This window comes from Pygocentrus nattereri, chromosome 14 (assembly GCF_015220715.1).
Source record: "Pygocentrus nattereri isolate fPygNat1 chromosome 14, fPygNat1.pri, whole genome shotgun sequence".
NCBI lineage: Eukaryota > Metazoa > Chordata > Actinopteri > Characiformes > Serrasalmidae > Pygocentrus > Pygocentrus nattereri.
Genome location: NC_051224.1, coordinates 35799764 through 35827229, shown reverse-complemented (window position 1 = coordinate 35827229; position 27466 = coordinate 35799764). Strand labels below are relative to the sequence as shown.

Here is a 27466-nt window from a genome sequence, read left to right as displayed (position 1 = left end):
GAATGAGGAGCTGACTTCGGCCTAAGTTGAACGTTGAGAGACGTTTTACAAGAAACTGTTCTGCTTTTGAGGAAGTTTCCTGTCCCAGATGCAAGAGAAACTGCTATAGCTGAGCTGAAGCTTATAGCTGAGCAAAGTAAGTCTGCATTTTCATTTATATTATATTTTTTAGCCTTTACTAGTACATTAGCCCATACTGAGACATATTTACAGCCAAGATGGTAAAATGGACATAAAATGTTGTGGCTCCAAAGATGGTTTAATTTTTGTTGAAAGGACAAAATTCTAAAACATTTAACTGTATTAGAACAATTGAACAGAACAAACCAACAGTGAAACTTTTTTTAGCAGACAGGCACTGTAGACTAATAACCTTTAAAAAGGTGTTCAACTGTGAGCAAAAATGTACATATTTTAGGAGGTCCTAAGCACATTAAACAAAAAATGAAGATATTAAAATTCTTTTAGCGTTTACATGCCAAATAATGCCATATCTGAGTAGGGTAACATATGGCACATGTGACTGTCTTGTGTAAATACTTTATAATTGTGACTGTACCTGACCAAAATGCCAAAACAATGACACTATTACACTATTATAATTACACACTTGATTTGAATTTGAATCAAGATTTCTTCTAATTGCCTTTCAAGCCAAACGAAGTTGTAACACAAAAATAGTCCTATACACACTAAACACTATTTCATTCATCACTAATAACTGAAAACAGAAATGGGCCAACATTTTTATTTATTCAAGGGCTATTTGTGCACCAAATGTTTGCGTCTGCAGTGGCTTGCCTCAAAATTCCTAGCAGTAGGAGGCCCAACACTGTCCTGGTCAGTAATGCCTCCCTGGCGATAAATTGTTTGCTTGGTTTATGTTGGGATTTTTTTGTACTCTGTTTGATGGAATTCAAATGATTTGTGTTTATGATTGTTGAATGTTCTAGATGTATGGATGGTGCCCATGATGCAGTCAGAAAAGCAAGTCATAATTTAATTTATCCCAATAATGATGACATATCGTCATGTTTACCAGCCCCTTAGATCTTTAAGAGCTTTTTTGCAGTATTTCTCCTCAAAGGCATGAGTGGTTTAGAGCGGGGCAGTAAGCCTTGGTCAGCAGAAAGCTGTCACAGAGTCATCAGTGGAACATGCTTTGTGTTAGCCGCAGTGACAAGTCAGTTGCACCAGGCAAGCTTGACTTCCTCCACCATCTGAGGACAGCAGTAAGGAGAAAACTACAAATGACCATATCAGTCTACATTATGATCTTAATTATCTTAATTGTTTATTTGCATTAACATTTACTTTTACAGCATTTAGCAGAAGCTTACTGCTGAGTGATTTACCATCTACATATCCCAGTCCAAACAGGCTAGAGTCCAGTAATGTCCTCAAGCTTCATCTGGCTTTGCACAGTGAAACTTTGTGATTTGCCTGCAAGACTGACTTGATGCAACTTGACAGTTACATGAAACACCAAAGTAGCAGCTTTATTTGTTTCCTCAAAAAATGAAAAATTTGGATACAGATATGTCGACATTAAACATTAAACTGTGTTGTCTACACATCACACCCACAGGAGCTTTTATGAATCCCATTCTAAATTCATAGGCATTAACATGGAGTTGGTCTATAACTGCTTCCACTCTTCTGGGAAGCTTTCTACAAAATTTTGATGTGTGTTTGTGGGAATTTGTGGCCATTCATCCAAAAGAGCATTTGTGAGGTCAGACACTGATGTTGGACGAGAGGGCCTGGCTCACAATCTGTTCATCCAAAAGATGCTTGATGGTGTTGAGGTCAGGGCTCTGAGTGGGCCAGTCAAGTTCTTCCACACCACCCTACCCAGTCATACCTTTATGGACCTTGCTTGATTAAGATTTCCCTTCACTGGAACTAAGGGTCTTAGGCCAACCCCTGAAAAACAACCCCATAGCATTATCCCTCCTCCACCAAACTTTATAATTGGCACAATGCAGTCGCGAAAATAATGTTCTCCTGCCATTTGCCAAACCCAGACCCATCCATCAGATTGACAGATAAAGTAGTGTGATTCATCACTCCCTATGTGCTTTACACCACTCCATCCGACACTTGGCGTAGTGTTTGGTGATGTGATAGGCTTACATGCAGATGCTCGGTCATGAAAAACCACACCGTGAAGCTCCCGGTGCAGTTCTTGTGCTGATGTTGATGCCAGAGGAGGTTCGGAACCCTGCAGTTGTTTACTTAACAGAGCATTGGTGACTCTTATGCACTATGTGCCTCAGCACTCGGCGGCCTGCTTTGTAACTTTACGTGGTCTGACACATTGTGGCTGAGTTGCTATGGTTCCTAAATGCTTCCACTTTCCAATAAAACCCACAGTCGCAATGAGACTGAATTAAACACCTGAATTCAATGATTAAGAGAGGTGTCCCAATACTTCTGTCCATAGTGTATGCATGACCAGTTCCACTAGGAAACAAGAAGAGCTATCATTTAAGAAGTTGACTGTCTTCTAACATTGCAGAAGTTTGTTTGACACGTGAACAAGCAGTTTCAGCGCTTTTGATTGGACGAGTGTTCAGTAGACCTGCCCTCCTGCCTGTAATAATGCTGCAAGACAAGCATAATTCACAGCATAAAAGGATGCAGTTTTAATAAGTTACATCCACTCAGCACAGCTTGAATGAAGTAAAGGATTTGCTGAAGGGTATGAGGGGAACCATTTTTATGTACTTTTAAAAAAACCTTTTTCTAATTTGATGTGCTTTTTATGCCATTTTCTAATTACAGTGAAGTAAACACATGAAGCTGAAGATGAATAGAGAGATAAACAGTGAAGAGTGGATGGATATTAGCTGAGAAAAGCTGGTCATCTACCATGTAGCTGAGGCTTATTTTACAACCAGTGCTGTATTACATTACTGCTTTTTTGTTTCAGATCACTGTAACATTGAAGACTGAAGAAATCCACCGACTCTGCATTTCCGTATGTACATTTTACTTTTGGATTTGAATGTTTGGCATCATTTTAGCCTATAATAAGTGGAGCACACAACTTGCCATGTACTGTATGAAGCAAAACCCCAGAAAAGCATTCCTTACATGAGCTTAACTGAGTTATGGAAAGCATTTCCACGCAATTACATGGCTTTCTATCAAAATAAGGCAATTTTGTTTATCCAGCATAATTTACTTAAATTAACTAATGTTGATCCAACTTGTCTTATTAGAGTTAAGTGGTCACTGGAGTGTCCAGTCAGTTAGGAGACACACTAAGCAGTGGAGAATGTAGTTGAGGCAACAATAATGAAGCTAAGCAATCAATTGTATTATAAAATTTGATCATAGACCTGAGGGAATAGTAAGTAAAACATGAGGAAAGACATGCCCAGTATTCAAATAATGAGCCAGAAGCCAAAAAAAGTTTTGAAATTTATCAAAAAAAAATCTTACAACTCAAAATAGTTGAGTAATTGAGTAAATTAGGATAATATATCCTATTGTATGCATAACAGACTTAATTTATTAGGGTTTGGGTCTCGTGATATCAGGTGGAAATCCCATCAGACTCAAATAGCACAATTCATCATTGTTTATTTGACATAGTTGAATTTTTCTTTTTAAAGATTAGCATTTCTGCTCATTATTTTCTATGGATAGTAATACTTTAAGTGCATGTTAGAAATGGGTTAATTCAATTAATATCAACTTGATTTGTTTGAGTTTGTCTTAACACAGACAAGCCATTTTCAGTTATTTACAAGAAACATTAAGATTAAGATTAAGTGACCCTTATTAGTCCCACAACGGGGAAATTCCACCTCCGCATTTAACCCATTCGTGAAGTGAAACACCACATACACTCTAGTGAGCACACACAGACTAGGGGGCAGTGAGCACACTTGCCCGGAGCGGTGGGCAGCCCAATCCGCAGCGCCCGGGGGGCAGTTGGGGGTTAGGTGTCTTGCTCAAGGACACCTCAGTCATGTGCTGTCAGCACTGGGGATCGAACCCTAACCTCCAGCCCATGACTCCCCCAACATGAAAACGAACGAACAAACAAACAAAAAACCTTATCCTCAAGGCAAACCTAGGGAAGGACTCAAGGGCCATGGATTCACAGGTTGTTTTACTCCAATTTTCCATGATAATTAGTTATTTTCATTTGTTATTACAAAATCTTGTGAAATTTATCTCACTATCATGGCAAAATGAATACTGTTTTCTCGAGATCTTGAGTTATTTGTATCATCACAACATGGTGGGCATTGTTTTCTGGAGATAACATTTGCTATGTCGTGATAATGGCATACATATCTGCAGATCTTGAGAAAACAGCATTCGTTGTGTTGTGATAATGACATAAATAATGTGAGATCTTGAAAAAAAAACAAAAACTTGTTTTCCCTTTCATATAAACCTGTATCGCAGTTTATTAGCACAAATTTTACACAAATTTTTTTTTCACAAATTAACCATTCTCCTCAGATTAGTAATAATGATATTATAGATATAGTAACCTGAATTATGTGTGAATGTATTGACTGTGATTGTTATTAATTTAGAATTATTAGAATTATTTATGAACAAATTCAATTGTTTAACAGTCGCATTTAATTATTAGTTCATGTTCCAAGAATTAAGCGTTTCATTTCAGCGAGCTGGAGGCAGGAGGATGGTACATGTAGCATTACTTTAGTTGAGCTTCTTTTTCCAGTCATGTTCAGTGGTTAAATTCACAGGTGAAAGGTAGAGTAGTAGAGTAATTATGAGCAAAGGGGACAGGATATCCATCCATCCATCCATCCATTTTCTAAGCCGCTTCTCCGTCAGGGTCGCGGGGGGATGCTGGAGCCTATCCCAGCAGTCTTCGGGCGGAAGGCAGGATACACCCTGGACAGGTCGCCAATCCATCACAGGGCAGACAGACACAGACAATCACTCACACACTCACACCTAGGGGCAATTTAGCATGTCCAATTGGCTTGACTGCATGTCTTTGGACTGTGGGAGGAAACCGGAAAACCCGGAGGAAACCCACGCAGACACGGGGAGAACATGCAAACTCCACACAGAGAGGACCCTGGCCGCCCGGCCGGGGAATCGAACCCAGGCCCTCCTCGCTGTGAGGCAATAGCGCTACCCACCACGCCACCGTGCCGCCCGGGGACAGGATATAAGAGCCTCAAATCCAGAAACTAGCAGTGAGGCTCAGTAGGTCTCAGGCTGAGGTCATAACAAGCGAGAACTGCATGGTAGAGCACAATGTGCTGAGATGATGTGTCCAGCTGTAAAATGCATCACAATTTTAATGTCAGTGTTTGTCAGTGGTCAGTGGTTGTTAGGCCCAGCGCTAAGAGGAGGCACATGAGGGGACGAGACCTCCATAGATGGAATTCTATGCCTGCAGTTTTGTGTTTGTACCATTTGTCCTGCAGCTTGGACTTTTCACCGATCAGGCGTAACATTTATGACCACCTCGTTGTTTTACGGTCCATCCATCCATCCATCCATCCATCCATCCATCCATCCATCCATCCATCCATCCATCCATCCATCATCTTCCGCTTCTCCGGGGTTCGGGTCGCGGGGGCAGCATCCTGAGCAATGAAGCCCAGACCTCCCTTTCCCCAGCCACTTCCACTAGCTCCCTGGGAGGGATTCCGAGGCGCTCCCAGGCCAGCTGGGCGATATAGTCACGCCAGCGTGTCCTGGGTCTTCCCCGGGGTCTCCTCCCCGGTGTACTTGCCTGTGACACCTCCCAAGGGAGGCGTCCAGGAGGCATCCTAACAAGATGCCCGAACCACCTCAACTGGCTCCTCTCGACGTGAAGAAGCAGTGGCTCTACTCTGAGTCCTTCCCGGATGACCGAACTTCTCACCCTATCTCTAAGGGAGAGTCCAGACACCCTGCGGAGGAAACTCATTTCGGCCGCTTGTATTCGCGATCTCGTTCTTTCGGTCATTACCCAAAGCTCATGACCATAGGTGAGGGTGGGAACGTAGATCGACCAGTAAATTGAGAGCCTTGCCTTATGGCTCAGCTCTTTCTTTACCACAACAGACCGGTAAAGAGCCCGCATCACTGCTGACCCAGCACCAATCCGTCTGTCAATCTCCCGCTCCCTTGTACCATCACTCGTGAACAAGACCCCGAGATACTTAAACTCCTCCACTTGAGGCAAGAGCTCATCCCCGACCCAGAGAGGGCTCTCCACCCTTTGGAGATACTGGATTTGGAGGTACTGGAGGTACTGATCCTCATCCTGGCCACTTCACACTCGGCTGCAAACCGATCCAGTGAAAGCTGAAGTTCACGGCCTGATGTCCCCAATAGGACCACATCATCTGCAAACAGCAGAGATGTGACCCTGAGGTCACCAAACCGGACACCCTCCATCCCCTGACTGCGCCTAGAAATTCTATCCATAAAAATTATGAATAGAATCGGTGACAAAGGGCAGCCCTGACGGAGTCCAACTCTCACTGGGAAAAAGTCTGACTTACTGCCGGCCATGCGAACCAAACTCCTGCTTTGTTTGTACAGGGCCTGAATGGCTCGTAGCAAAGAGCCATGTACCCCGTACTCCCGAAGCACCTCCCACAGAATACCCCGGGGAACACAGTCGAATGCCTTCTCCAGATCCACAAAGCACATGTGGACTGGTTGGGCAAACTCCCATGAACCCTCCAGAATCCTGGAGAGGGTGAAGAGTTGGTCCAGTTTTCCACGACCAGGGCGGAACCCACACTGTTCCTCCTGGATCCGAGGTTCGACTATAAGCCGGACTCTCTTCTCCAGTACCCCTGCATAGACCTTGCCAGGGAGGCTGAGGAGTGTGATTCCCCTGTAGTTGGAACACACCCTCCGGTCCCCTTTTTTAAAAAGAGGCACCACCACCCCAGTCTGCCAATCCAGTGGCACCGCCCCCGATGTCCACGCAATGTTGAAAAGGCGTGTCAGCCAAGACAGCCCCACAACATCCAGAGCCTTGAGGAACTCAGGGCGGATCTCATCCACCCCTGGAGCCTTGCCACCAAGGAGCTTCTTAACTACCTTAGCGACTTCGGCCTCAGTAATGGACAAGCCTATTCCCATGTCCCCAGACTCAGCCTCCTCACTGGAGAACGTGTTGGTGGGATTGAGAAGGTCCTCAAAGTATTCCTTCCACCGCCCAATGATGTCTTCAGTCGAAGTCAGCAGAACACCATCTCCACTATATACAGTGCTAGTGGCACACTGCTTTCCCCTTCTGAGTCGCCTGACGGTTTGCCAGAATCTTTTCGGAGCTGACTTAAAGTCACTTTCCAAGGCCTCACCGAACTCTTCCCACACCCGGGTTTTTGCCTTGGCAATGACTGAAGCCGCAGATCGCTTGGCCTGTCGATACCTGCCAGCTGCCTCTGGTGTCTTACAGGCCAACCATGTCCGGTAGGACTCCTTCTTCAGCTTGACGGCATCTCTCACCTGGGGTGTCCACCACCGGGTTCGAGGATTACCGCCCCGACACGCACCAACTACCTTGCGACCACAGCTACAGTCAGCCGCTTCAACAATGGAGGAGCGGAACATAGCCCATTCTGAGTCAATGTCCCCCACCTCCCCCGATATCTGGTTGAAGTTCTGACGGAGGTGTGAGTTGAAGATCAATCTGACAGGTTCTTCTGCCAGACGTTCCCAGCAAACCCTCACTATACGTTTGGGTTTGCCTGGTCTGACTGGCATCTTCCCCCACCACCTGATCCAACTCACCACCAGGTGGTGATCAGTTGACAGCTCAGCTCCTCTCTTTACCCGAGTGTCCAGTACACATGGCCGCAAGTCCGCTGACACGACAACAAAGTCAATCATTGAACTGCGGCCTAGGGTGTCCTGGTGCCATGTGCACTTATGGACATCCTTGTGTTCAAACATAGTGTTCGTTATGGACAAACTGTGGTTTGCACAGAAGTCCAAAAACTGAACACCACTCGGGTTCAGATCAGAGAGGCCATTCCTCCCAATCACACCCCTCCAGGTCTTACTGTCATTGCCCACGTGAGCATTAAAGTCCCCCAGTAGGACAATCGAGTCTCCAGGAGGAGCACTTTCAAGCACCCCTTCCAAGGACTCTATGAAAGCTGGGTATTCTGAACTGCTGTTCGGTGCATAAGCACAGACAACAGTCAGGACCCGTTCCCCAACCCGAAGGCGTAGGGAAGCTACCCTCTCGTCCACCGGGGAAAACCCCAACATACAGGCGCCGAGTCGAGGGGCTATGAGAAAGCCCACACCTGCCCGCCGCCTCTCACCATGGGCAACTCCAGAAAAGAAAAAAGTCCAGCCCCTCTCAAGGAGATTGGACCCAGAGCCCAAGCTGTGTGTTGAGGTGAGCCCGACTATATCTAGCCGGTATCTCTCAACCTTGCGCACCAACTCAGGCTCCTTCCCCGCCAGTGAGGTAACGTTCCAAGTTCCAAAAGCCAGTTTCAGCAACCGAGGATCAGAACGCCAAGGCCCACGCCTACGGACACTGCCCGATCCACAATGCACCGCACCCCTACTACTGCCCCTCCCATCGGTGGTGGTCATTGTCCATTTTATCAGCTCCACTTACTGTATAGCTCCACTTTGTAGTTCTACAGTTACAGACTGTAGTCCATCTGTTTCTCTGATACTTTGTTGCCCTGTTCTTCAGTGGTCAGGACCCCCATAGACCCTCAAAGAGCAGGTACTATTTGGGTGGTGGATCATTCTCAGCACTGCAGTAACACTGATGTGGTAGTGGAGTGTTAGTGTGTGTTGTGTGGTGCGAGTGGATCAGACACAGCAGTGGTGCTGGGTAAAGCACAGTTTACTGTTTCATTTGGTTTCCATGTATGGTTGGTGTGGGTTTGCTGTTGGGTGTTAAAGTTAAAGTTAATATTTTTATTGTAATATTTGATTTTCTTGGGTTGTGTTGTCTTGTAATGGTGATGCTGAAGAAAAGCAATAATTGTGTGTTGACAGTTATTGTCCACGGTTCATTAAATAAGGGGAGTCATGCCCCTCTCAGTCTTTTCTTTCTGCCCGCTTTCCTAACTCAGTTGGCCTGTGTTGTGTGGACACCGTGTTGTGTGTCACCGCTGCTCTGCTGAAGATGCTATACAGCACATGTGTCAGGCTTCAGTCCTTGTAGGACAAAACAGTGCAGATTTTAGCACAGTGCTTCATTAAACACACCTGATTCAGCTCTTCATCTAATTAGCAAGGCCTTCATGAACTGAACTGAACTGAACTGAGCATTAGATGAACGTAAATGCTAATCTTGGCAGCAATTTGTCCCGGAAGGTCCCCAGTTTGACATGCCTGGTGTAGAGTTAACACCCAAGATTTTTTGAGTGTAAACTCTTGATTGTGCTTCTATATCCACCTCATATGGTGGAAGGAACACGACACAATCACCCAAAAACATTTTGGGTAAATTTTTCCAATCATAGTATAAACAATCTAAACGCACCCCAACAATGGTCTTAAGGTCCAACTTAAGGTCCAGGCAGCTTTGGTCATCAGCTGCGAGAATTTGCATGTTGTATATGTGATCAGTTGCTTCACAACTCTTTAGAATTACTTAATTCATTTGAGCTGTTTTATCGTTATCATTTTATATTGTGTGTGTGTGTGTGCGTAGTGGTTGGTTAGTGTAGTGGTTAACACCTCTGCCTTCTACACTGTAGGCTGGGGTTCAATCCCCACCTGGGATGCACCCTACACTATACCAATAAGAGTCCTTGGGGAAGACTCCTAACACCGCCTTGGCCTACCTGTATAAAATAATTCAATTGTAAGTCGCTCTGGATAAGAGCATCAGCCGAATGCCATAAATGTGTGTGTGCAGCAGCTGGGCTAGCTCTCCGCTTACCTGAACATTATGCTGCTACTCTGTACCTGCACTGTACACTTTATATACAGACCACTGTTTACACTACTAGTACTTCTGCATTTACTGTACTGTACTGCAATTCACCAGCACATTCCTGTCTATATACCTGATACAATTGAATATCTGACTATGCACTAACTGTCTATACATCCAATACACCTATAACACTTGCCTACGCACATCTTGTCTACATTTGACACCTGTACCTACTGACTCTGCACATTTTGTCTGTCTTTTACTGACTTTTGTCTTTGCACTGTTTACTATGCATCTTTTATTACTGCACTGGAAAAGTAGCCCGATAGTGTTTCGTTATACTGTACTGTATTGTATAATGACAATAAAGTTGAATTGAATATATATATATATATATATATATATATATATATATATGTATATATATATATTTGTTAGGGTGTAAAGTCCATCCTAAACCATATGCTGAGAGTAGTCCGTTTAAAACTCGTGACACACAGAATTTCAGTTGCATCACAGACACTTACAGAAAACATTACATACATAATCTCAAAACAGTGAAATCACCCGCCTCTCTTTCTCTCTTTCATTACTACATTTACGAGGTAGGTCTGGTCATATTAGTAGTTTTTGAAACGAGACTGTGAGACTGTGTTTTACAACATTAAACTAATCAATATTATTAGCTGCTATTTGCCATTGTTTTATCCATTTAACTCATTCTGTGTCACTATTTGGCATTAATCATTGTCGTGGCTGTTACTGATTGGTCCAGAAGAGGGCTCTTTTCTGGACCAGGTTCTAGCTTCAACCTTTTTTCCTGGCTTCAACTAAACGGCGACTCTGGATTGAACTGTCTGAGAAGTAAACATTCCACTGCTCAGAGTAGAATGTGCTGGATGCAGAAGCTGATTTCTTTGGTGAGTTTCTCTGCAGGGTGGATGAATAATATACTGAAAAAACAAGATTATAACAGTAAGGCAAGTCTGCAAAATAAGGAGGTAGCATGTATATTATGAAATAGACTCCTAAACCCACCAATACAACAATGCTTGTGCTTGTAGCTACAGCCAATGAGAGTTAGCCAAGTAGTTAGCATCATCTACAGTAGCTGAAAACGCATAGTGAGCACAGGTGGTGTGAAGCTGTGATGATAGCCAGGCAGATTAGAAATAAACCCATGTTTTAAATAACCTTAATCATAAACAACCAGCATGGCAACCAACAAATAGCTGTAAAAGTGAATATATATATATATATATATATGATACCTGATCATGGATGCCTCTTTATAGTTAACTAAATTGAACACACCAAGCAACATTGTGCAAAAAAAAATCTTTATTTTCAGTATCAGTTAATGTAAAAAGATTGTATTTATATAATTTAGTCATTTTGGACCATGGCTGTTGGTCCAATCATAATAATCAATAAATGACAAAAATGGATATACAAGGTTTTGTCCAAACAGTGATTTTATATACACACAAACACCGGCACACACCCACACATACACACACACACACACACACACATATATATATATATATATATATGCATTTCTGTCAGAACAAAACCTTGTATCTCAATTTTTGTTGTTCTTATCTGTAAACTGTGTGTAAATTTCATGATAAATGGACCAAAAGAAATGGTCTAAAATGATTTTGGAAAAAAGTCTGATTCCTTTGACATTAAGTGTAAAATATGTTTTTTCCTTCTCCTGTAAAGTTAGCATTTTTCAGATTCAAGGTTTTATATATATATATATATATATATATATATATATATATATATATATAAAGTTAAAGATTTGAAAAGCTGAAAGAAGGTTAGTGTTTAAATATACTGTACAAATTGTACTTGAAATGTAAATAAATGGTTATCAGGGCCACTTTAATCATTGGGAACAGCCAGTTTAATCCAACTCCCACAAACAATTCATTGTTTTCTCAACATAACAACTGTTTCTATGTTATTTCAATGCAAGTTTTTTTCCTTACAGGTTTTCCTCTCAGAGCAGAGCACAATCTCAAGTCATCAGAGTAACACACAGACACCGAAAATGGGCAATGACTCCTCATGCGATGATCAGGTGAGACGGGCACAAGAGGAGACGCGTCAGCAGGAGAGGGCACGTCTGGAGGAGCTGCAGCGTCAGTGGGAGTCGCAGCGTCTGCAGTTGGAACGTCAGCGGGAGTTGGAGCGTCAGCAGGAACGGGAGCGGGAGCTTCAGCAGGAGCGGGAGCGTCAGCAGGAGCGGGAGTGTCAGCTGCAGCGGGAGCGTCAGTGGGAGAGAGAGCGCTGGAATTTGGAACAAGAGCAGCGGAGACTGCAGCAAGAGAAAGAAATGATAGAAAGATTGCAAAGCGAGCGAGAGGAGGAGCAGAGGAAAGTGATAGAGCAGCAGCGAGCAACAGAACAGAAGGAAAAGGAGAGAATCCAGAAGAAATTAAGTGCTTAAGACAGGGCTCGGCAACCCAAATGTTAAGAGCCATTTTGTCCTTTCAATAAAAAAATCAAACCACATTTAATGTCCCTTTTACCATCTTGGCTGTAAATATGTCTCAGTATGTGCTGATGTGCTAGTAAAAGGCTAAAAAATATAAAATAAACGAGAGTTACTTTGCTCTGCTTTAAGCTTTAGGTTAGCTATAGCTGCTTTTCTCGCATCTCTGGCAGGAAACTTTTGCAAAGGTAGAACATTTAACATTAAAGTTCGACTTTTTACGAGGCTGAAGACGCTTCTTATTTGCCACCTTCTTGCTCTAATTTTTCGTTGCACCTTAAATGGTGCTTGAGGTGCTAGGATGTGACTGCTGCACCATTTAAGGTGGAACAAGAAAATTCCAACAAGCAGCTGAGTTTTTTTAGTGTTCTGCAGTTTCTCAGTGCAGATTAAACGTATCAGGAAACCAGCTGGAGTGGTTATAAAAGCTTATAAAAGTCTATTTGTCACCAATTGATCAATGTTCATCTTAAATCTCTCTCTTTGCCATTTTATTAAATAGCTAGCTGAGACTGTTGTCTGAGTTGCTGTGGTGACCAGCAGTCTGGGCGCCAACCCTCAGGGTTATTGGGTGAATCGGCAGTTCTACATTAACTCCAGCGTTTAAGACCATTTATTGTTAAAACTGCATTGAAGGATCAGCAAAGCTTTATTTTACTGTAAAGGTGGATTATTTTAATTTTACATATAAGCTAATTGTGCTGTAGAGCTGCAACAGTGCAGTAAAAGAGCCTCATGTGGCTCTGGAGCCATATGTTGCAGACCCCTGATTGATTATTTTTTTTATATTATGTATAATATACAATGGCTAAGATTTGCGCAGTCCTTCAGAGTGGTTTGGCATGAAACACTCCATTCTACACAAACTCGATGAGTCAGAATTGTTCACAGTGGTGGTGATAGGAACCAGACGTCTATAGAATTTAATGCTAAGATTCAAAAATTCAGAAAAGTTTAGATGTTGTAAAAACATTTTTTTAAGATTCTTTGCTATTTTACCATCAATATTACAGATACAGTCTCAGAAGTCACATGTATGTTCACTGGTAGTTTTGGATAGTAAAGAAAATGGCTATGTTTGTGTTATAGTATCATGGAGAGGGTCCACATCCTCTCCATTGCAGGCTCTACTCTGGTGTCCCACAAGGCTTGGTGCTGGGTTCTCTTCTATTTTTACTTTATACTCGCTCTCTTGATGATGTAATTTCCTCTCATAGCTTCTCTTATCACTGCTATATGCTATGCTGATGGCACGACACCTTCTGACACCCAGGTTTCCAGTCCCATCTCGGCATGTCTGACTGGCATCTCTTCATGGATGGCAGCTCACCACCCAAAGCTCAATCCTAGCAAGACTGAGCTGCTATTCATCCCTGCAACTGCCCTTGTGACCCTTGTTCCTCTCGGTTTCTCAACAATGAACCATTTCACATCAAACCGCTCAGAATGATCTCGACTATTGAATGATTCAGACCAAATCTGACAAATCGCCCTTAAATGATTGCTCTGTGTTGTAAAGTTTTGCTGTTTTTCAGCACTGCTGTCCACCTACTCAACAAAAACGCAATAAACATTTACTTTTACATTCATAAACGTTGAAGTGTGATTTATTGTGGCAAATGTCCAGCATTAAGGTCTACTTGTTGTGTGAAGCGTCCAGACATACACGAATAAAAATGATGGTTCTTCCAGGGTTCTTTAGTAAAGAAAATGGTCCCATTGCATGATTAAATGGTTCTTGGCATCATGAAAGCGCTCTTGGGATTGATGGAGAATGTTCTGTAGATGGTTCTATATAGCACCAAAAAGGGTTCTACTATTGTAACAAGCTTGACATTGTAACAATAGAAGAACCCTTTATGGTGCTACAGAGAACCCTTTTCAAGAAGGTTCTTTATAGACTCATCTACAGCACATTCTCCATCTATCTGAAGAACCTTTTCATGATGCAAAGAACCCTTAAAATCATGGAAAGGAACCATTTTCATTACTAAAGAACACTACTGCAAAAAATGCATCTTAGCAAGTGAAATGATCTTAATTCTAGTCAATATATCTCATATTTCCCATTTTGGGATTGTTGGGCACTTGATATAAGATTATTGAGCTTATTTCTAGACACTTTTTACTTGTTTCAGGTAATTTTATTAAGAAAAATGATCTCACTAAACTGGCAGATCATTTTGCTGGTTTCAAGTACATTTCTCTCTATATTGGCAGATCACTGCCAATATAGGTTTTACTTAATACAATTACTTAAAACAAATGAAAATGTGTCTACTAATAAGTTAATTAATCTTCAATTAAGCTTACAACAAGCTTTATATATATTAGAGAAATATTAGATTTATTGACTATATGTAAGAATGCCATTTTTTTTGGCAGTGTTGAAGAACTATCATTTTTAACCATGTAGTCGAGAGGTTTAGCTGCTGTTGGACCAAACATCAGAAAGGGCAGCTTTCACCATGATGTGATTACTAGCAGGGTGGTTCTCGACCTTTTCAGGAAGGCTTCATGCCAAATCCATGCTTCCTGAAATAAACTGAGTTCCTCAAAGTTTGCCATCAGTTTCTTTTTTGCTTTTACTGCGTCAATAGTAAACAACCGGAAAACTGTCAGTCTTTTACTGCCCTTCATTTTGTAACGTCATGTCCATTACTTGTTGTGTGAATGTGCAGATTCCTTTCCATAGCATTTTAATTTTAAACAGATTTGACCCCATTATCTTTACCACAGGCCTACCAGCCACACAATCACACACCAGCTACACAAAACATATTTTCTCATAGTGTTTCTCCTCCATGCAATCAAAATAATCACTCTGTTCAGGAGATTTGTGTGTTTTGTCAGAGAACGGTCGATAGTTGCTTTACTCAGCATCCATTTTAGTAGCCAACGTACTTGGTTTTATTTGATGGGGCGACATTTATTAATAAGACCAATAATGCTTATCTGGTATTGGTTGTTTCAGTGACGTCCCTCTGCAGTGTGTAGCAAAATAAAAACGTTTGCACCCATAAAACCACAGCAAAGGCAAAAGTGAGTCTGGAGCTGACTCGTGAGACTGGACAGAACATGGTACATGTTCTTTTGTGTATGAATTTTTAAAGTATATACATAAAATCTTCAGGGAGCGCCTGCCCCTGTCACAAAAGAGGCAAAAAATGGAAAAAACAGAGATCCCAAAATCCCAGCGAATAAATGAATAAATAAATAAATACATGAGTAAATAAATAAACAAGACAATATAAGTGGTATGGGGAGGATCCAGGATTTAAAACTGACCAGAGTGATGCCTGGATATTTAATGTAGTTGCAGATGCTGCTAGAGGTAAAATTTCACATAGTGCACCAAATAGGATTTTCTCTTAACCTTATAACCTTATTGTCTTTCTTATTGTGTTGAGAGTAGCTCTGGAGTTTGAAAAGTGAGTGAATGTGCCCCTGAATGAAACCAAGGATGATAGAGGGGGATGTGTTGGTTCGGTGAAAGGTCACAGCAGGTCTTTCCTTAAGCATTTCTACAGTAGCAAAAGGAACTTTAGCAAAGCAGAGCCAACAGCCACTGGTGGATGAAGTACACAAACCTTGTACGTGAGTTAAAGTAGAGATACCCAAGGTCAAATATTACTCCAGTAAAAGTAGAAGCTCCTCCCTTTAGACCTCCACTTGAGTATAAGTACTAAAGTATTTGCCTTCAAAAGTACTTAAGTATCAAAAGTAAAAGTAATTATGGCTCTGATCTGGTCCTCTTATCATTTTTATAACAGGACTCGCTTCATGAACTCATTTTAGATGAAAATACTCCAGTGTCTCTCTTGCAACACATATATTTGAATAGAATGTCATTAATTAGTGATGCTGATGTCTATTAAAATGATCAAAAGAACTGATGATTAGTGTTCTTGCTTCACTCTTCTTTCGTTCTGACGTTACGTTTTTATGCACACATAAGCCAAAAGGAACGACAGATTTCGCATAATGTAGTGGACTAAAAAGTAAGATATTTGATTTACTGAAACTGGTAACTGAAATGTAATGGAGTGAAAGTAAGAAGTAGCCAAAAATTGAAATACTTCAGCAGAGGTACATCCATCCATCCATTTTCCAAGCCGCTTCTCCGTCAGGGTCACGGGGAGTAGAGATACACGAAAAATCAATTTAAGTACAGGAATTACATTTACTTCGTTACTGTCCACCACTGTCAACAGCTGATCAGAGGAGGGTACGAATAGCAGTTCCACGAAAATACACTGATAATAAAGATTGTTTCTGAATTACAGATCTGTAAAATGCTTGTTATTCATAGCATGGCATTTTCTGTCAATCAACCCAAGTACCTAGTAACAAAGCAAAGCTCTGTACAATTATACCTGAGACAATCCTCCTCTGTTAGGGCATGCTAGCCAGTTAGGTTCAGTGAGGCCTCAAAGCTGTGGGTATGCAGTTTCAGTTTGAATCAATAGAGTAGGATTAAAGTTGTGTTTATTAATTTAATGACATCTTTTCCAGTTGTGTTTCAATAATATAATGCTGACTAATCTAATGTTTCAGGTCTTTGTAGCTAATCTGCTATTTGACCCAAAAGATGTCCGACTCAAAGACCTTTGAATTAGCTGTTCTTGGCCGACCTTTCCAGTTGGGAATGCTGTATGACTGCCGCAGAGATGCCCTCATTCCAGGTACAGAAAAGCATCCATTCTCCATTAAAATCCCTGTTTAAATAAGAGTACTGTTACTGTGGTGATACTTATGTACAAGTAAAAACATTAATAAAGTACAACCCCAATTCCAATGAAGTTGGGACGCTGTGTAAAACAGAAATAAAAACAGAATGATGATGATTTGCAAATCCTTTTCAACCTATATTCGATTAAATACACTACAAAGACAAGATATTTAATGTTCGAACGGATAAACTTTATTGTTTTTTGCAAATAATTCACTCATTTTGAATTTGATGCCTGCAACACCACTTCTTCCAAAGAAGTTGGGACAGGGGCGTGTTTACCACTGTGTTACATCACCTTTCCTTTTAACAGCACTCAATAAGTGTTTGGGAACTGATGACACTAATTGTTGAAGCTTTGTAGGTGGAATTCTTTCCCATTCTTGCTTGATGTACAACTTCAGTTGCTCAACAGTCCGGGGTCTACTTTGTCGTATTTTGTGCTTCATAATGCGCCACGCATTTTCAATGGGAGACAGGTCTGGACTGCAGGCAGGCCAGTCTAGTACCCGCGCTCTTTTACTATGAAGCCACGCTGTTGTAACACGTGCAGAATGTGGCTTGGCGTTGTCATGCTGTAATAAGCAGGACGTCCCTGAAAAAGACGTTGCTTGGATGGCAGCATATGTTGCTCCAAAACCTGTATGTACCTTTCAGCACTAATGGGGCCTTCACAGATGTGTCAGTTACCCATGCCATGGGCACTAACACACCCCCACACCATCAGAGATGCTGGCTTTTGAACTTTGCATTGATAAAAATCTGGACAGTCCTTTTCCTCTTTGGCCCGGAGGACACGACGTCCATGATTTCCAAAAACAATTTGAAATGTGGACGCGTCAGACCACAGGACACTTTTCCACTTTGCGTCAGTCCATCTCAGATGAGCTCGGGCCCAGAGAAGCCGGCGGCATTTCTGGGTGGTGTTGATATGTGGCTTTCGCTTTGCATGGCAGAGTTTTAACTTGCACTTGTAGATGGAGCGACGAACTGTGTTCACTGACAGTGGTTTTCTGAAGTGTTCCTGAGCCCATGTGGGAATATCCGTTACAGAATGATGTCGGTTTTTAATGCAGTGCTGCCTGAGGGATCGAAGCTCACAGGTATTCAATGTTGGTTTTCTGCCTTGCTGCTTACTTGCAGAGATTTCTCCAGATTCTCTGAATCTTTTGATGATATTATGGACTGTAGATGATGAAACCCCTAAATTCCTTGCAATTGCATGTTGAGAAATGTTGTTCTTAAACTGTTGGACTATTTGCTCATGCAGTTGTTCACAAAGTGGTGAACCTCGCCCCGTCCTTGCTTGTTGCCTTTCAGGGATGCTCCCTTTATCCCCAGTCATGACACTCATCTGTTTTAACCTGTTCACCTGTGGAATGTTTTTTGAGCATTCCTCAACTTTCCCAGTCTTTTGTTGCCCCTGTCCCAACTTCTTTGGAATGTGTTGCAGGCATAAAATTCAAAATGAGTGAATATTTGCAAAAAAAATAAATAAAGTTGAACCATTTGAACATTAAATATCTCGTGTTTGAAGTGTATTCAATTGAATATAGGTTGAAAAGGATTTGAAAATCATCGTATTCTGTTTTTATTTATGTTTTACACAATGTCCCAACTTCATTGGAATTGGGGTTGTATAAGAGTAAATATTTTCAACAAAACTAAAGCCAAATCTGATATTACATGAGACTGATCACAGTATGCCCTGCTTGTACATATTAACACATCACATATAAGCTTCACAGTTTGCATTGAACTAAACCACTATGACAACTAAACACCATTCCTATGTGAACTTGTTGGACAGTCAATTATAAAACCATGAGCACTAATATAGAGTTGCCCCCCTTTTCTGCTAAACAATGCATTGTACAATAATGCTTAAAAAAATTGCTTCTCAAAAATTTGCCCTATATTTTTTTTTGTTTGTCTCTTTGTGAATGTTTCGTATCATTTCTTTATCACAGGGATCACACTCTGGGATTCGGAGACGCTGATGAGAAATGTAAATGTGCGTCCACAGCCCAACACTGAATTCAAAATCATTGCATCAGATTCCTCTGAAGAAAAGTTGTCAGCTCTGAATGTGAATGCGTCTCTTGAGGCTAGCTTTCTGTGTGGGTTAGTCAGTGTGAAAGGTTCAGCTCAATATTTGAATGATAAAAAAAAATCAACGCGCCAGTCTCGAGTCACCCTACAGTACAAATCTACTACACGCTTTGAGCAGCTGACCATGGAGCATCTTGGGATAGGAAACGTTAAGCATTGTAATGTATTTGAGGAGGGCTCCGCCACACATGTGGTCACTGCCTTGCTGTATGGAGCCCAGGCATTTTTTGTTTTTGACCAAGAGGTTTCGTCCAATGAAAGTCACCAAGAAATACACGGGAACCTACAGGCATGTATCAAAAACATTCCAACAATATCAATTGAAGGTCAGGCTTCTTTGGACATGACTGATGATGAAAATCAGCGCACCAATAAATTTACCTGTACCTTTCATGGAGATTTTGCTCTGGAAAGTAATCCAGTTTCTTACCAAGAAGCCATTAAGGTATACTCCCAAATCCCAAAGCTTTTGGGGGAAAATGGAGAACATGCAGTGCCTGTATCTGCATGGCTCTACCCCCTGAGGAAACTGGACACAGCAGCGGCCCAGATGGTCAGGGAGATAAGCGTTGGTCTGGTACGGGGTGCCCAGCGCATCATGGATGAACTGGATGATGCTGATATGCAGTGTCAGGACCTGATGAAAGTTGACATGGCTATTCAGTTTCCAGAAATCAAGGCAAAGCTCAGGAAATTCAAAAGCTTGAGTTCGGAGTATAAACTGGTGTTCCAGAAAAAGCTCAGCAAACTTCTTCCATCTATAAGAGGTGGAGGTAAGGAGGAACAAGATTTGGTGACCTTACTAACCTCGAAGGAAAGATCCCCATTCCAAAGTGTCCTGATGTCTGCTTACCTAAATGACAGAGAACGGGAAATGAATATCATCAGATCCTACTTGGAGATCATGAGAGAAGTCCCAGTCCTTTCCTCCAGCAAGGATTTGGACAAAGCAGTGCTGAAGGCCAACACTGACTATGTAGTGGCTTTTGCATTCTCCTCTCTAAAAGAAGAAGAATCATACCTTTTGGACCTGGAGAACTATCTAAAGGAAGTGTCAAGGAGTGGTGAGGAACACTTTTCCTATGAGGCAACTGCCCCAAAAAAGTCTGAACAATGGTTTTGCTCAAAGGATGTGTCTGCACTTACCAGGCAGAACATCCAGCTATTTCTAGACTTCAAAAGATCCAACAATGGAAGACAAAATATAGATTTCTTCATTGTTTCCATTCCAGACAATCATGTTACAGCCTCATCAATCCATGTTTATGAGAAAGGCATATGCCTCAGCTCTGAGTTTGAACTTCCATCTGAGCCCCATGTGCCCTCTTTCTTGAGAGCTGAGCATGACCAAATCCACTTGCAAATCAAGCCCCCAGCTCACGGCATTAGTAGTGTGGAGTCCTATTGTGTCTCCCATCAGACGGTGCAAAGCTCAGACTGGACTGAGGTGACCACTGAGGGGAATTCTCTCAGTGTTACAATCAAGCAGCTGGAGCCAAATGAAGAGTATCGCTTCAAATGCAAGGCTGTGTGCCGACCAGGGGTGAGCCTCAGTAGCGAGGAAACTGCATTTTTCAAAACTCATCCATGCGGGCCTCCTGGACCACTCAAATTGAAATCTAAGGAGTCTGATAAAATAACAATCACATGGGACATGCCTACATCTATTGGAAAGGACATCCAGGTCATCGGGTATGTGGTGGAATTCCAGGAGCAACCGAAAAAAGAGCAGATAGCCGAAGTGTGGGAGTCTATAAGGATTGCGAACAGACAGTGCACAATTCAGGGACTGAGAGCAGACACCGATTATAGGATCAGGGTTTTGGCCAACTGTGCTCCTGCAGGAATGAGCCTTCCCACCCCTGAATCTATGTTTACGACTACTAAACTGTCTGACAAATCGGTGCAGATGAAGTCAGCTGAGGCCAGTAGTCAGCTATTTTTGGAGAAATCCTTTCTCCTGAAGAAAGGCAATCCTTCCATCTATGTTCTGAACCAGGAAAAAAAATTTCGTGAGAATGAGCAATTTAATCAGTATGCCTTTGGAAGAAAAGTAGAGCAAGGGCAAAACAAAGTGCTCCTGCTGTTAGGGTCTACTGGTGCTGGTAAAACTACGCTTGTAAATGCTATGGTCAATTACATTCTTGGCGTGAAGTGGCAGGAACATCATCGCTTCAAACTGATCCATGAAGTCACCAATCGCACACAAGCAGAAAGTCAGACATCTGAGGTGACATCATATGAGCTGTATAATCAACCAGGCTTCCAGGTCCCCTACTCTCTGACCATTGTGGACACTCCAGGATTTGGAGACACACGTGGAATGGACCAGGATAAACTTATCATTGAGAAGATGAAGAGTTTCCTTTGCAGTCCTTTGGGGATCAACCATATTAATGCCGTCTGCTTTGTCGTTCAAGCCTCCCTTGCCCGCCTTAGTGCTGCCCAGAAGTACATCTTTGACTCTGTCCTCTCGATCTTTGGCAAAGATGTTGCAGAGAACATAATAATACTGGTGACATTTGCAGATGGGAAAGATATCCCAGTCCTTCAGGCCATCAAGGCAGCAGGTTTGCCATGCCACAAAGATAGCAAGGGCTCTCCCACTCACTTTAGGTTCAACAACTCAGTAATATACACCCAGAAGAAGGTGAAAAATACCTCTGAAAGTGATTCGGGTGAAGATGATGCGGAGGAGGAAGACGATGAGAAGCTGAAGGAGATTGTTTGGACCTCCAACTTCAAACAAATGAGCAAGTTTTTCATTAAAACTCTTGGAGTCCTCAACAGCAAGGATCTGACATTGACTAAAGAGGTCTTGGAGGAGCGAGAGCGTCTCGAAAAAGCCATGGCTGACCTGACCCCACAAATCACTGCTGGTCTTTCTATGCTAAATCGGATCAAAGCTTTCAAAGAGGGCTTGAAGAGCGAGAGCTCAAACATGAAGCAAAATGAGAACTTTGAGCAAGAGGTGCCAGTTCTCAAGGCAAAGAGAACACCAGTTAATTGCTACACCGTGAACTGCAGCAAATGCCTGTTCACATGTCACTCTAACTGCTTCCTCCCTGAAGATGATCCTTTAAGCACTTGTGCCGCAATGGACGAGGCTGGACACTGCACCGTCTGTTCTGGCTTATGCAATCATTCTGCTCACATAAAGGAAAAAGCCTTGTGGACTTACGAAACAAAAATGGAGAAGCAAACCATCGATGAGCTGAAGGAGAACTTCATGAAAGCTAAAGGGAAATTCATGAACACCAAGCAAATGCTGGATGAGCTTGAATCTGAATTTGATGTAATTGAGGAAAAGCTCAGGCAGCTCATTAAACTGTCCTCCAGTTGCCTTCAGAGGCTAAATGCGATCGCGCTGAAGCCAACATCCCTGTCCACAAGGGAGTACATTGAAATTCTCATTAAGACAGAAAAGGAGGAGAAGAAGCCTGGATTCGAGGACCGCATACTTGGGCTGGAAAAAATTAAGCAAGAGTGTATCATTTTGGACAAAATTGCAAAGGGAGAGGATCTGCTGGAAAGTGAGCAACAAGTCATTGCGGAGAGAAAGAGACGTCTGAAGACGGTCGCAATGAAGGCTAAAAAAATCAAGGATGTTGTAAGACAGTGGGAGAAGGTAACTAAGCCCGAGTAAAACACAGGGTGATCTGTAAGGGTGCAGTGGTGAAAGAGTGGAAATAATCATTCATTTGCATATTCATACAGTGTCTGAAAATGTAAGCAGCAAATGAACCTTGCTTGTAATTTCTTGCTTGTGAAACGTCCTTGCAAATTGGGAAATTCTTGTAAATCACTATTTTCTGAGATTATTAGCTGGTACTGGAAGGACTTACACGTTCAAGATATTTTTTCATATGTTCATTGCTAGGAGGGGGATTTATATATCGCTGCTGTCGGAACAAAATAGTTTTTGTCGTTTTCACTTTTTTGACATAATTTAAAAATGCTTGTTTCCCTTTATATTGTGTGCAAATTTCATGATGAAGTGACCTAGAGAAATGGCCCAGAATAACTTGGAACAAATTCTGGTTCCACTGACTTACATTAAAAGTAAAGTGTATTTTTTCCTTTTCCTGTGAAATTACCATTATGGAGATATGAGGTTTTGTTCCGACAGCAATGACATCCAGGAAATATCAATGCTATACCATTTGCTATGTATGTTTGATTAAGCACAATTGTAAGACATTTATATGAACTTCTTTGGATGAATAAAGTCCAATTGATCTGAACCTGTTTGAAAATTCTGTTCATATCACAAAAACATCAAAATTTCAGCCGTAGCTCTGACCAAGAATATGATTTTGGCTTTTTGTTTAGTATGTAAGCATACCAACATAATTGAATAATTTCTGATACATTTCCAGCACTTCCGGTTTGTCAGATCAACCTAAAAGCATACTTTATGTAGTAACAAACAATTGAACTAGTTTTATTCAAAGCTGAAAATAAATATCTCAACAACAATATCTGAGTCTGAGTCCAGACTGAGACAAGTCCAAATGATGTCCAGACTGTTAATTCTAGCTCTCTAGCTAACAGAGACTGGAGTGCTACAACTCCGCCTCCATTTTTTAAGCCTTACATTGTGCTTGTGTACATTGTGTTCTGCCAAATGCGACACCTCGAAAACAAAACTATAAGTCATACTTCCTCTGAAATGAAAACTCAGGAAAGAATAATCAGATGTCAGTGCATTTATTTGTTTGTTTGTTTGTTTATAATTAAACCATGGTTAATTCTGTAACACTTCCGATTCGGCATTAAAAAAGTCTTGTTTGAACAGCTGCAATGTATTCTAAATATCATTGAATCTCAAACAGCTGGAAACATCACAGGTGAATCTTCGCTTATTATAAAAGTGGTATATTTTCACTGCATTTTAAAGTCTTAATGAAAGTGTTCTGTGATGGCACTGATTGATTTTCCCATTTAAATTTAGAATTTAGACAATAATAAAAAATAATAAAGTCATCAAACCAAATTAACTGTTAATGTGATCTGCACAGTATGACTTCAGTTTCTCCAGTTCTTCTTGAATGTCTGTGAACAGAAAGAAAACACTTTTAGCTTGTACAATATGCAAATTCTCTGGTCATATGTTTTTTTTTTTTTTTTAAATCTTGATCTCAGCATACGTTAGCTTAGGTTTGTGCTGGATTACATACTAAAAACAGACCTAATATATTGCTACATGACCATTTTCCAGCCCCTCTTAATCCTTTGGAGCAAGGATGTCCAGAAATCTTAACCCTAAAAGGACAGCAGGTTTTCCAACAAAGCAGGAGAAGACGTCTGAAAACTGAGATCTTACGTTAAGATAAGATTTTCACAAAATTTGTATTAGACAAGTAAATCATTTCTTAATTTAGGGATTTTATCTTATCTTACAGAATTATCTTATTTCACATTAGGAAATCCTGAACTACTCAAAGTCGAAAATCACATCTGTTACCTAGCAACTGATCAAAACTTCATCAAATGCTTCATCAAAATAACTTTAAAAATGCAAGTTGCAGCTACTGTTACCATGTAAAAAGGGTAAAAAAAACAAAACAAAAAAAAACATATGCCAATAAAATGTAAGTTCTGAATATTGTGTGAGCGCCCTGTGCTGTTTATTTGCTGAGCATTGTCGCTCCTCAGTTTCAGTTTCCATTTCTCAAATGCTTTAGCTATGGTTATTCTTCCTAATAAACAGACACACGTTCAGCGGTCTCCTCATTATTCATCACTGTCCCTGTAATATTTAATCTGACAAGTTTTCATCAACATTAACACACAACAGTAATTGGAGGGGATGGTGAGGTAATTGGAGGGGATTTTAATATGTGAGTTAGAAATCTCACCATTGAAACCACCATTCATTATGCTAGTAGTGAACTATGTTGCCTGTAACAATCTAAAAGTGATAGAAAAAAACAGAACTTAGGTCATGATTAGGGTTGTCCTAATGTTTTCACAGTATTTAGGAGATTTAGTCTAGTTGAATTCTAAACGTGATACTTGTGCAGCTTAGCTGAAATATATGAACTGAGTGGGTATGCTTCAAAACTATAACAGTGAATGTGCTTACATGTGCTCAATAATCTGATCATAACCAGATTTCTGAAGTTATCTAAGTGGTCAACTGCACACTCTGATTTCTTTTCTCTAGAAATATGACTAAGAAATCCAATAAAGGGAGCTGGACTCAGCAGTCAGATTTCTCAGTGCGTATAAACTCTTACTCTGATTTATTCTGGATTTCTGAGTCTGCAAATGTACGAAAACTGCGGTACCAGAAATAAGCACACAGAGTAGCCACGAGCTGCAGCAAAACACTTTTGTAGCAACGCTGAAACTGACTACATGCTTGACGAAATGAAGGATTCAGATATTCTTCTAGAAAAAGTGTTGCACTACATTAACTAGATTCAAGTGATTCCTTCATTTCCGCACGAATAAATAATATTACATCAACACAGTCTTGTCTTTGAGTTGACTTACTGTAGAAGTGGTGTACAGATCTGAATCACTTAACTCTAACGCATCACTTTTACCTCCTTCTTGTCTGCCTTCAGATACAGCCAAAAAGAGTAAATACCATCTAAATGTAATAAATGTAATCTATAATATTTGAACAGCTTTACCTCCATTTGATGATCTTCTCCCCATCAGTCCAACAAACATCTCTCCTTTATTTCCTGACAACAAATAACAGATAAACTAAAGCTGAACAGACCAGAGGAAACAAGAACAAAGCAGCTGGGAAAAAAGAGAGAGGGGGAGAGAGGGGGAGAGAGAGAGAGATAGTGAAGATATGAGAAAGAAAGACAGACAGAACAAATGAGGAGAAAAGAGAGAGATAGAAAGATGAAAAGAGAAAAGAGACTAAAAGAGAAAAGTGGAGGAAAAACATGAGAAAGAAAAGAAAAACTGGCAGAAAGAGTGTGTGTGTGTGTGTGTGTGTGTGTGTGTGTGTGTGTGTGTGTGTGTGTGTGAGCATGTGTGTGTGTGAGAGAGAGGCGGGGGGGGAGAAGAGAAAGAGACAAATATGAAGAGAGAGAGGAAAAAAGAAAGAGACCAGAGAGAGAGACAAAAAAGACAGGAAAGCGATAGAGAATAGAGAGAAAGAAAAAGAGGAAAGAGAGAAGAAACGAACAGAAAAGAAGGAGGAAGAGAGTGAATGAATGAGACAAGAGAAAAAGATCAGTATAGTATAGTATATATAAAATAGAGAAAGAAAAAAGATAACAGAGAGAGTAAGAAAATAGAGAGAGAGAGAAAGAAATAAAAACACAGAAGAGACAGACATGGAGAAAAAAAAAGAGAGAGAGAGAGAGAAAGAAATAAAAAAAAAAACAGAAGAGACAGACATGGAGAAAAAAAGAACAGAGAGAAAGATGGACTGAGACATAGAAAGAGAAGGGCTGAGACAGATGGGGGGAGAGAGAGAGAGAGAGAGAGAGAGAGAGAGAGAAGGAGAGAGAGAGAGAGAGAGAGAGAGAGAGAGAGAGAGAGCTTACTTTTCCTACCGAGTCGTGGAGGCTGAGAGAGTCCTGAGTGAAAATAAAGTGGAGTTAATTTAATGAGGTGTTTAGATTAAACAGAATGAAATATGAAGGTGGGAGTGCAGCGCTGGAGGGGTGTCTCTCCAGAGGTCATCCTCACCTGAGCTCCGGCCCATCAACCCGTGGAACTGCTGTGATTTGGAACGCTTCAGCAGGTCAGTGAAGTGCAAAGTTAAGCCGCTGTCCTCTGGCTCATCCTGAAAGAGCAGAGCGTGAGCTGCTGTAGGCTTATCTGGACGGAGATCTATGGTCAAAGTAAAGTGAGAGTGAAAGGCTCACCTGCCAGTTATCCATGGACCACATGGTCCTGTCCTCGCTGGGAGCAGACACAGTGGCATCCATCTGAGCGTAGAAGACCACCACCAGCACACACAGCCTTAAAAGCACCATCATGGAATCGGAGATAGAAGACAAGGACAAACAGAACTTATTTCCTCTGGTCTGCTGGACGGTATCGGAGCTAAACCTGTTGCTGAACCTGATCACAGGGTTTATTTTATACACCAGAGCCCCTCCCACCCCACCACCCACCACCCCACGCTCCTTTTATTACAGCACAGAGCTGCTATACCCTCTCACATACACATACATTTATGTCTGCTTTGTTTACAGTGTGAATGACATCTGTTAGAAATGGATTTTACCGTAAATCTCTTCCTGATATCAGAAGCCACTTT

At 41.4% G+C, this 27466-nt stretch overlaps 3 protein-coding genes across 5 annotated transcripts; 2 read left to right on the top strand and 1 right to left on the bottom strand.

Annotated features, from left to right (window-relative positions):
• On the top strand, positions 1–23468 carry LOC108412730. 2 transcript variants are annotated; one of them, XM_037544781.1, is made up of 4 exons: positions 1–136; positions 2936–2983; positions 16938–17065; positions 19083–23468. In XM_037544781.1, exons 3-4 carry the CDS (start codon positions 16972–16974, stop codon positions 22868–22870), a joined length of 3882 nt encoding a protein of 1293 aa, XP_037400678.1. In that variant the 5' UTR covers positions 1–136; positions 2936–2983; positions 16938–16971; the 3' UTR covers positions 22871–23468. The 2 variants fall into 2 exon arrangements, with proteins under 2 accessions (XP_037400678.1, XP_017540373.1); XM_017684884.1 differs by lacking the exon at positions 1–136 and adding an exon at positions 2641–2704.
• LOC108412731 (putative uncharacterized protein DDB_G0271982) lies at positions 10322–12400 on the top strand. The gene is made up of 2 exons (XM_017684885.2): positions 10322–10794; positions 11877–12400. The coding sequence occupies exons 1-2, from the start codon at positions 10765–10767 to the stop codon at positions 12333–12335; spliced, it is 489 nt and encodes a 162-aa protein (XP_017540374.1). The 5' UTR covers positions 10322–10764; the 3' UTR covers positions 12336–12400.
• Positions 23469–23918: 450 nt separating the features above from the next.
• tac4 (tachykinin precursor 4) lies at positions 23919–27245 on the bottom strand. Of its 2 annotated transcripts, none has more exons than XM_037544783.1 (5): positions 27069–27245; positions 26890–26986; positions 26745–26777; positions 25869–25922; positions 23919–24279 (listed from the first exon to the last, which is right to left on the bottom strand). In XM_037544783.1, the coding sequence occupies exons 1-5, from the start codon at positions 27180–27182 to the stop codon at positions 24221–24223; spliced, it is 357 nt and encodes a 118-aa protein (XP_037400680.1). In that variant the 5' UTR covers positions 27183–27245; the 3' UTR covers positions 23919–24220. The 2 variants fall into 2 exon arrangements, with proteins under 2 accessions (XP_037400680.1, XP_037400681.1); XM_037544784.1 differs by having other exon boundaries at positions 26754–26777.
• Between the last annotated feature and the right edge of the window lie 221 nt (positions 27246–27466).